The following is an 11,094-nucleotide window of genomic DNA, read 5'->3' on the forward strand; positions in this document are numbered from 1 at the left end:
TCCCTGGGTTTGTTAACACCACTTCCTTTCCCCCCACCTCCCCCTCTCCCATGTCCCCCTGGAACTGTCGGTCCCATTGTTTTCTCCTCCAGATTGTTCATCCAGCCTATCTTATTTATTTTTTTATTTTTTTTAAGCCTATCTTATTTAGACAGACCTGAGAAAAAAATTTTAAAAGAAAGAAAAACCTGTAAATAAATCAAGGTCTGATATTTTACCTCTAGCCATGTCCTTTAGTCAAGTCTGATGGGGTGCCACGCTCTGGCCCCAGAGTCTATCCTTGGCACCTCCTCGGGATATGTCTGCTCTGCTCCCCCAGTTGCTCTGCCGCATGCCTTTAGTGTTTTGCCTTGGTGTTACGGGGTCAGTCTGGGCCAATCCCGACACTGAGTCTCCAGTATTGTCCCCCGTAGGGCCATGGGTCAGCGAGGGACGTCGTCTCTCATAGTGGGATCAGCCATATGGTCCACTTTGTGCATTGGCTGTTCAGAGTGAATATATGGTCCTCCAGGCCTGGTGGGTCAGGACGTGCTCCACTCTCTCTTCCTCCCCATTCATTTGCTCCCATGTGCTGTGATCAGACTTGTCCCTCTCCTTTGCTACAGCTTCAGTGCTGTCCTCTAAAGTAAATTCTTCTGGGGGGAGGGGCAGTTGTCCACACACCTGGTATGGGGGTAGAGCTGTAATCTTTTATGTATACTCAGTTACTAACTCTCTAGGAAATTCCCACCCCCTTCAACTTTTCATCTCTTTAAAATTTTTATAAAAATGCATATAACAGCCATTTCCATGGAGTCAATTCCGACTCAGTGGCCCTGTAGTACTGAGTAGTACTGCCTGGAGGGATTCTAAGACTGTAAATCATATGGGTAGACAGCCTCTTTACCTGCAGAGTGGCATGTGGGTTTGAACTGCCGACTCTGTGGTTAGCAGCCCAACTTGTACCCCATTGGACCAGGGCTTCATACAGCTGTTGCCAATTCCCAGCAACACATACACCAATTCAACCATTTCTACATGTACAATTCAGGGACATTGATTACATTCTTCCTGTTTGGCGACCATTCTTAGCCGCCTTTGCTAAGTTGTGCCTCCCCTGCTGACATAAATTCACTATCCTCTAAGGTTCGTATCTAATTTTCAAGTTACTCTTGTCGCTCTAACTTAGGAGTGTGTTCTTGAAAATACCCCCTCACCCCCACCTCGTAATAGTGGCCTCCAAAGAAAATGTAAATCTTAGCAAAACTGAATTGATGTAAGATCATTTTTCAATAATTTAACAAAGTCCTCTGAAGAAAGGCTGAAAACAAAATGCTTAGAATTTGGACCTATAGAACTTGCCCTCCTGTGCTTAATACAAGTTTTTATAAAAGTGCCTTTTTTTTTTAAAATAAAGGAGCATTATGTACCCTCAGTCTCTGCCATCATGGGCAAATGACATAGTGCTTGGTTGTAACACAATGATTACCATTGTCCATCTCATTGAAGTTGTATTTATTTTTTTCAGTGGCTTTCTCAACTATTCTTCCTGGTTTCTGCGACATTATGTGTTTCCCTGATTCTCTAATTATGCTTCCTTTTTAATGTTAATACCTCCAGTGTTTTATCTAATTCTCTGCTCTCTGCCTTCTGTTCTTCCATATTCGATTTCCCAAAGTAGTTCCAATATAGTTCACATCTCTCACTTGCTTTTCAGATGTTTTTTTGTCAGCCTGTAACTTATACTTAGATACATTTTTCACTTAATGTATTAAATGATTACAGATGCAATCTTTTTTTTGTCTCATAAATGGCCTGCCTTTTTCTACGTCTCCCTTTTGGTACCAAAGCTCACCTGGAATTATTTACTCACTGCTCTTACACCCTTATGGAGTAAAATGCTCAGATTTTTAAGTGTCCTCTTTAACCAGTTTTGACATGTTCTGTTTGTCTAGAATTGCTCTCTTTCCAGTTACTCCCCCTCCCTGGCTCTTATAAAGCAGCCACTGGATATGTTAGTAGTTTATTCCTTTCATTGCTTAGGAGTCTATTTTTTTTTTTTTTATATCCATTCACCAATCAATGGACATTTATATATTTTTTTTCCCAGTTTGGGGCTATTGTGAATATAGCAGATGTGAACATTCTTGCATAAGATTTCTTTATGGACATATTTTGATTAGTTTTGGATAAATTTACATTAGAACATGAAATCGACTCAATGGAAGTGTGTTTAGTTTTTGTATTACCTAGTGCTACTGTAACAGAAATACCACAAATGGGTAGCTTGCTATAAGGAACATGTATTTAGTTTTTCACAGTTCAGGAGGCTAGCTGTCCAAATTTAGGGTATGGCGCTGAGGGGAGGCCCTTCCTTGCTGTTTCAGCTTCTAGTTGTTAGTTCCTGTTGAGTCAGCTCCAATTCATGGCAATCCTATCCATGTACAACAGGACAGAGCCTTGCCCAGTCCCCTACCGCTCTCCTGAAGGGTTTCAGGTAAGACTGTTGGGACCCTTAGGGTCTCCACTGGCTGACTTCAGAAATGGCTCACCGGGTCTTTCTTCCTAGCCCGTCTTAGTTTGGAAGCTGCTCACCGTCAAAGCATCACACAAGCCTCCACTGGCAGACTGGTGGTGGCCATGCGTGAGGTGCATTGGCTGGAGAGCAGCTCTGGGTCAGTGTGTCAACAGCTAGTCTCGGTAGTGATCCCTGGTGTTCCTGGGCATGTCAGGCCTCCCTCGTCAGGGTCTGCTTTCCTCTTTCCCCAGTGTAAGTCTCTGGGTTTGGAGCTCATCCTACTCTGGTGTGTACTGTTACACTTCAGAAAAACCCCGTTTCTAAACATGGTCACACACATAGGCTCAGTGGGCTACAGTCAACACATTTTGGGGGTGGGCTGGGGGGCAAACACTCCATAACAATGTGCTTGCTTCTCCATCTGCTTCCCTTTATTCCTCGTACTGACTTGTTGGTTCACTCACGTTCCTCTGGGTAAACTCTCTGACCTTCCCAGGTCAAGTGATTCCATACTTGTTTCCCTCTCCTTCCGTGAGCTTCCTCACTGTTCACCTTTGGCTACTGTAATGCACTGTATTTCTTTGTATTGTTAAATGTTCACTTGTTCATCTTGTCTTATTAGAATGTGTTTCTTTTTAGCAACAATTAAATTCTTTTAATATCAAACATAGCCCCTTACTATTGAGCATTTATTCAGATGGTAGTTGATTGCCCCAGTACTCACCCTCAGTTCTAACTTGTCGATCTTAACTTAATCTTAGCCTTCTGCCTTTTCCTGAGTCTTTACAAAGTCATATTTTACATTTTCTTTAAGGCACTCCCCAAATGGTATACATAGTCTTACTAGTTTTCGACTAATCTAAGCACTATTTGAAACCGTTTCACATTTAACATGCATCAAATTTTAATGCCATAGATACTATTCTTATCCCTGTTTTAGCGATGAAGAAACAGTCTGAGGAGCTTGTACAGTGTACAGTGTTCTCCTCAGCTAGTGATTGATGGAGCTGGGGTGTGAACACAGACTCTTACCCCAGAGCTTTTAACTGCTGTGTAGCACTGCTTTCCTGTATGTTGTCTTTGAACTCCCTTATCCCATTTCTACTTGTTTGGGCCTCCTTGGCTAACCTGGTTACTCAATAACAGAATCCTGATGATTTCTATTCTTTTCTCCTTGTTCTGTAAATCCTTAAACTCTAGGGCAGTTATCTAGAATGATAAAACCCAAAGCAAATCCACTACCATAAAGTCGATTCTGACTCCTATCAACTGTATACAGGGTTGTTGAGGCTGTAAATCTTTGCAGGTGCAGATAAACTTCATCATTCTCCCAGAGTGACTAGTGAGTTTGAACTTTCGACCATGCTGTTAGTAGTCCAACAGTTACTCAACAGTGCCACCAGGGCTCTGTAAAAAAAAATACCGGGTTACTTGGATTGATACTCAGGGGCAACTACAACAAAACCCATTGCTGTCAGGCTGATTCTGACTCATAGCAACTCTCTGTAGGATTTTTGAGCATGCTGATCTTTATGCAGCAAAAATCCTCATCTTTTCCTATTGGAATGGTTGGTGAGTTTGAACTGCCAACCTTGCTATGAGTATAGTCCAATGCTTACTTGAAAATTGATAATGAATGAGTTAAAGTGGAGGTGATCTGTGTTCATATGGCTTTTGTCATTATTGCATATGTTAACATTTTCTGCTTAATTTTCAGGGCATTTGAATCTGAAATTAGATTTTACACTGGAAATGACCCTCTAGATGTTTGGGATAGGTGAGTTTTTTTACCTGATAAGGGCAACAGAAACTTAGCACATGAGTTCTTGTGGCCCTGCTTCTCAACCTGTGAGGGTGAGGGGACATCATGGGGGCACCCCGATCAGATCAAATTCACTACCATCGAATCAATTCCAACTCATAGCAGTCTTAATGAGCAGAGTAGAACTGCCCCTGTGAGTTCAGGGACTGTGGCTTTTTGGGAGTAGAAAGCCCTTTCTCCTGTGGAGCGGCTAGTGGTTTTGAACTGCTGACTTTGTGTGTGCAGCCCAGTACGTAACCCACCATGCCACCAAGGCTCCTTTTGTGGGACTAGCCATGGTCATCGTAGTGTATCTTCTTAGGTGTTGAGTGAGAAATTTTGAATTCGTGGTGTGGAATTTTGACTCGCACCCTTCCACTCCCATCCTCAGTAATCTGTCAGAGACTTTGGACAAGTTTGAAGGACGCAGGTGCAGAGCATGTTACTGAACATGCTTCTGTAAATGTACAGATATGCGTTGCTTAACATCTCTGGACAAAGTCCAACAGTATGTATATCCATAATTCCATAAGCATTTTATTTTTATTTAAGGGAAAATAGCTCTCCTTTTGTTTATTATTTCTATTTGATGGTTTTAAAGACCCCAAACCCAGACTGTTGTAGCTCTGGACCCCAATTAGGATATAGATGTGACAGGACTTGGGGGTGGGCTCTCAGGCTTTGTGTACCATGCACGCAGGTGGGCGGGCGGGCAGAACAGTGGACAGGACTGGGTGCGTTCTGTTTTTCACTCAATTCCTCTTGCTCTGGACCCATTGCTGTTGCTGCTGCTGCTGCCAGTGCCGTTTCCTCCAGTAGTAGTGGCAGGCATGGGTGGCGTCAGCTGCAACAAGGACGTTCAGAAGCAAGTCCCCCTAAGGTCTTAATACTGTATTTGCAAAACACTGCAGTCCAAATCAGAGTGTCCTATCTCATAAAATGTATTGTGGACAGTAAGCAATACACATCTGTATTTAAAACTTTTAAATATTTCTGCTTATGAAAATCCAGAATGGATCTTAGAGTCAAGAAGAAAGTACATGTTCAAATTTAAAATACTTGTTTCCTTTTCTTCTCATTCAGATATATTAACTGGACAGAGCAGAACTACCCTCAAGGGGGGAAAGAGAGTAACATGTCAACATTACTAGAAAGAGCCGTGGAAGCACTACAAGGAGAAAAGCGATATTATAGCGATCCTCGATTTCTCAATCTCTGGCTTAAATTGGTGAGTCTCTTAAGTGCCATCTGAGTTTAGAATCTTACATCAAGACATTTTCTCTAAAGGTATCTGGTGCCATTTAAAAAAGAAGGGAAAAGGCCAAACCCGAGCCATTTAGTAAATATTCGATATTTATTAAATTGATTCTAATTTAAAGATGGAATTGAATAGAGTATAATAGTTTTTTTTATCCCTTTAAGATTGACCTCAGGTCTGTATATCTTTCAATGCACCATGGTTCTTTGTCAAGTTTATTTATTTGAGAAATAACTGGTCCATGCAATGGGTATTGGTTGAGGATGTGCAGGTGCCAACAGATGGCAGTACTACCTTTGGGGAACAGTCTCAATAGATGAGCCAGGTATTTTAACAGAACAGAACTCTCTTGAGGGAGGAAGGGGAGTAACAGGCTAACAGATTTAGTAGGTCATTCCTTTCCTTACAGTTTTTCTACCCTTGCACGTCTGCCCGGCAAAAGGTTGCTGTAAGACCATAGAAACCTTTGTTGAACAAAAAATTCAAAGTATGGAACTATTGCTTCTTGATATACCCTCCATCTAGGTCTTATATTGATTTTCCATATTTTTAACCCTTCTCTGAAGAATTGGAAACTTACAAATCGAGTTGTTTTAAGATATTCATTAAACAGGACTGTAAAGTGTGTGGGGTAAGGTTTCCTAGAGAAATTGTCATAGAGTATTCCTTGGTACCATTGAAGGATGAGTGAGTCAGGGGAGGCTGCCAAGGAATTCCTTGGTACACGTTCTTGGACTTTCCCTCACCAATGCCGTTGTCAGTTCTCTTAAAACTTCTTCCTAGGAAAATCCTATGATCATTCTTTAATCCTTCAAGATCTGTCGTGATTATCCCTTTGGATTCCCCCAAAACAGTCTCCCTTACCTTCTAATCTGACCTCCCTGCCCGACTTTAACCGGCTCAGCAGATCCCTGGGAAACCACTGGTTTTTGAAGGCATCCCAATGAAACTCAGACAAGTGTCTCACTGAGAAAAAGTGTGCAGCCATCCTCTGATCACATGTGTGAACACATTTGGTTTGGAATAAACCATGTATGTATGAGCTGGTATCTTAATAGCAATACTTTTTGATCTACCCTGTACCTTGCCTAACAGGTAAATGCAAAATTGTTAGCTAGCTCAGCATGAAGACCTGTTAGATTGTTTGCTCCAGATCAATATCTTGACTGTACCTGTGCATTTCCGCCTTCTCTGTCTTTGCTTAGGCCAATTTCTCTGGCTAGAAGGGCCTTCCCTTCCCATCCTCCACCCATCGAAAATCTGTTACTCTATCCAGGCCACACTCAAGTCAAATATCACCTCTTCTTGGATTCTTTGCTCCCTATTTCCTTTTCTCACGAAGGAATCTTTCTCTTGTCTTAGTTTTAGCTCCTCTCAGTATATATTTTCTTCAGTGCAGGAACTACATACAGTATCTCCAGTGATTGTTCAGCATCTAACAGGTACTCAGTAAGTGAATTGAAATTGATTAACTATTTAACATTTGACTTTGTTACAGGGGAATTTATGCAATGAACCTTTGGATATGTACAGTTATTTACACAGCCAAGGGATTGGTGTTTCACTTGCTCAGCTCTATATCTCATGGGCTGAAGTATACGAAGCCAGAGAAAACTTTAAGAAAGCAGACGCGAAATTCCAGGAAGGGCTTCAACGGAAGGCTGAACCACTGGAAAAACTGCAGTCCCAGCACCGGTAAACCGCCCTGAATTAGTAGTCATGAGCAGTCTGCTTTGCCTCTGATTAAAATGCTGCTCAGTGCATTAGCATGTTTCCATAAATTTTTAAAAGACATTTTCGATGAAAAATAAAAAGTAAAAATACATTTTCAATGTTTTACATAGCACACAGTAAGATTCAGTCTTTGGTGTACACGTGTGTGCATTAACAAATAAATAGAGTTGTGGAACCATCACAATCAGGATGGGGGATTATTCCATTCCTCTTTAAAAGTGTTTTCTTGTGCTATCTCCTTCGTAGTTGGCATCTACCCTCACCATCAAACCCTGGCCACTACTGATTTCTTCTCCAACCTTATAGTTAAGTAACATTCTGATTTTCCCAGAATGTCGCTTATGTGGAGTCATACAGTAAGTAGCTTTGTGGGCTAACATAATAAATTTTAGATTCCGTCATAAGTAGTTTATATCAATAGTCTGTTCCTTTTGATTACCAAGTAATATTTCATCGAATGGTTATACTACTCATGAGTTTGTTTATCCATTCATGAGTTTCCAGCTGTAACCATTAGGGATAAAAATGCTATAAAATATTCCTGTACAGGGCGCTGTGAGGACATAGGATTTCTCTTGGGTAAGTCCAAAGGAGTGGGATAGCTCGTTTATGTGATAGGCATATGTTTCCCTTTGTAGGAAACCGCTGTTAGCCAGAGGGTATGTGCCATTTTGCATTCCCAACAACAGTGGATGAGTTGCAGTTGCACTTGGCATTTTCGCTTTGTGGATTTTTTACAGTCATTCAAATAGGTACATCATAGCCCAAGAGTTCCTTATACCCAAGGGGGCTTCAAAAATTTGTGGACTATGGGATTTCTTCACAAGCTTTTTGACGCCGCCTCATATTCTAAATAGGACCTTTTGTCAGATAAATGGTTTGCAAATATTTCCTTCCCGTCAATGGCTTATCTTCTATTCTCAAACTCAAAACTCACTGCCATCAAGTTGATCCTGACGCACAGTGACCTGACCTTTTATGGACCAAACTTTTTTTATTATTACTAAAAAGTGAATTTATCAAGCATCTTTTGTGACTTGTGTTCTTGTATCTGAGAAATCTTTGTGTACTGGAAGACCCCAGATTCTCTCTCCCGTTTCCTCTTGAAGTTTTACAGTTTGTGTTACATTTAGATTTGTGATTTGTTTTGACATTTTATATAAGGCATGTGTAATAATGGCATGGCAGTGCCACATTCTCACCTCACTTCACAAGGGGGAGGAAATAGACTCAAATTCCCCATCAGCCCAAGGCTGACTCCAGTGAGGTGGAGGTCAGGCATGCCTCCTCCTCCACCCTTTTTACCAATCTGACACCACCTGTCCTGCCTGCAGCACTCTTGACTTGTATGCTGGCCTGTTAAATGCTACAGGGGCCACACAGAGCCCAGACCATACACATGATGAGTGAGTTGATTAGGGAAGTCACAGGTTACAACTTGAGATCAGAATCAGGAAGCGTGTAGACAAAGTGCCCCTTCTTCAGTGCAGAACCAGCTCTCAGCTTCTCTTGGCTCCAAACTTTGCCCTGCTCTGACAAGTATTACAAAACTCTTCAGCTCTGCTAATAAGAGCACCTCACTCTGCCAGGAAACCTCCTGCCTGAAGGCTTCCAGCTCCATCACTCCCTGGGTTACTTGTAGCCTCTTGCCTGCTGGGAAGCACACCACACCACACCATCGGTGCACCCTGTACCTGGTTCTACTTCCACCCTTGCTCTGCCTGTGCTTCTTGTCCTCTGCTCTGTTCATCACCCTACCTCTCTGTATCTGTCTCCTGGGGACGGGAAGTTCTCAGCATATGGATGCTGGGCTCAAAGACTGTCCTCTGCTCCCCACTCCTCTTCTTTATGTTAATGAGGGACCCTCTTGCTCTGATCTGGGATTGGCTCTCTTAAGCCCGGTGGATGACAAAACTCACCAATCACCCCACTAGGGTTTCATACTCTATTTGCATGGTTTCACCCTAATAAGGTTCCTATGTGCCTTAGTTGCATAAACAGCAAACTGTCCAATTCCTTTGGTGGGCTACAGACACGTTATTCACATAATCCTATCTAATCTGTGGGAGTCACAAAACCTTGCATGGCTGGTAAACCGTTGCCATCTAGTCAGTTCCCAGTGATAGGGATCGCATGTGACCGAGTGGAACTGCCCTTGGGGTTTCTGAGACCAGCTCTTCACAGGCGCAGATAACCTCGTCTTCCCTCCTGCAGAGTAGCTGGTGGATCTGAACTGTGGTGAGCAGCCCAGGAATTAACCCATCGTGCCAGCAGTGCTCCCTCACACGACTAAAGGACCATGTGAGGGCATTTACTGCATCTCGGGATGGGTTGGGATTCATTGGTGGTGGTGGTTTTTGCACATAAATTTCTAGCTGTCCCATTGCTATTTGTTGAAAAGACTCAATCTTTGCACCTTTGTTAAAATTCAGTTGGCCAAATTTATGTAGGCTTATTTTACATGATTTGGTTCTGTTAATCAATGTGTCTATCCTTTAGTGAATACTCTTTAATTTTACTGTAAACTTTGAAATTGGGTAATGTAAATCTTCCAACTTTTAACTTTTAGTTCTTCTTTTAGCAATTCTAGTTATGTTGACTTTCTTAAAGTGTTTAGAATCAATTTTCTGAGATTTTTGACTAGGATTTTGCTGATCAATTCGGGGAGATCAATTCGGGGAGAATTATAATTCTCGAACATATAAATAGAGGAGTGATGGTGGTATAGTAGATACATGTTCGGCTGCTAACCAAAGTCAACAGTTCAAAACCACTGGGTGCCCCTCAGGAGAAAGATGAGGCTTTTAACTCCTGCAGAGTCAGTCTCAGAAACCCACGGCAGTTCCACCCTGTCAATGACTCTAAGACAGTGAGTTGAGTGAGTAGCTGTATGTATCATTTCTGTTCTTTGTTCTGTTCATTCCTTCCATTCAAGTTTTCCCCTCTAACATCATTTCCCTTCAGCCTGAAGAACTTCTTCAGCCATTATCTTTTCAGTTATTCTCTGCTATCAGAATCTTAGTTTCTCTCCATCTGAGACTATTTGCATCTGGAGGAGATTTTCATTGGGTGTAGAATTGTGGGCCAACACATCTTTTTAGCACTTCTAAGGTTTCACTATCTTCTGACCTCCATGTTTTCTGATGAGAAATTTGTAATCATTGAAATGTTTTTTCCTAATAGGTAATGTGTTGTTTTTTTTCTATGTTTGACTTAATTTGTCATTTGTCCTGCAGTTTGATTATGATTTCCTTTACATTTATTTAGTTTTAGGTTTCCTTGGCTTCTGAAATTTGTAAAGTTTAAATTTCACCAAATTTGAAATGTTTTTAGTCATTAAAAAAAATGTCTTCTTACACCTATCTCTTAACCTATTGCTAGGACTCTAGTGACTCAGGTATTAGGCCTTTTGATATTGTTCCTTGATTTCTTGAAGCTCTCTGTTTATTTAAATAATAATAATATTTTCTCCTCCCCATCTTTTGTTTTTCAAATTAGCCGATTATTTTTGTTTTAGCCATTTTATTGTCATGTAACAGATATCATAGAGTTCAATAGTTCTGCCATTCTTTTGAGCTATGCATTCATCACGACAATCAATTTTAGAACTTATTTTTCTGTTTTGTACTTAGCTCCCCATTTTCCCCACCCTCCCTTGCCTTGTCCCCTTGCCGTGTCCAGTTACTGTTTCTATAGATTTCAGCCAATTTTTATTGATGTTTTTAAGTTAACACTCATTTCTCTGCCTTCTCCTTTCTGATACTGAATCTATCCAGTGAGTATTTTATTTTGTTTTATTTATTT

The 11,094-nt window shown here is 41.3% G+C and overlaps 1 protein-coding gene across 2 annotated transcripts in view; it reads left to right on the plus strand.

The window, feature by feature from the left end:
* The window catches only part of BUB1B (BUB1 mitotic checkpoint serine/threonine kinase B), a 72,974-nt gene that overhangs the window by 7,162 nt on the left and 54,718 nt on the right, over positions 1 to 11,094 (plus strand). For both annotated transcript variants that reach the window (XM_004712749.3, XM_045287998.1), the window contains exons 3-5: positions 4,215 to 4,274; positions 5,382 to 5,526; positions 7,055 to 7,251. In XM_004712749.3, coding sequence (XP_004712806.3) covers positions 4,215 to 4,274; positions 5,382 to 5,526; positions 7,055 to 7,251 — 402 coding nt within the window. The remainder of the gene's footprint in view (positions 1 to 4,214; positions 4,275 to 5,381; positions 5,527 to 7,054; positions 7,252 to 11,094) is intronic.

Source organism: Echinops telfairi, unplaced genomic scaffold (assembly GCF_000313985.2).
Source record: "Echinops telfairi isolate 266 unplaced genomic scaffold, ASM31398v2 ScPeMD7_18;HRSCAF=68, whole genome shotgun sequence".
Lineage (NCBI taxonomy): Eukaryota > Metazoa > Chordata > Mammalia > Afrosoricida > Tenrecidae > Echinops > Echinops telfairi.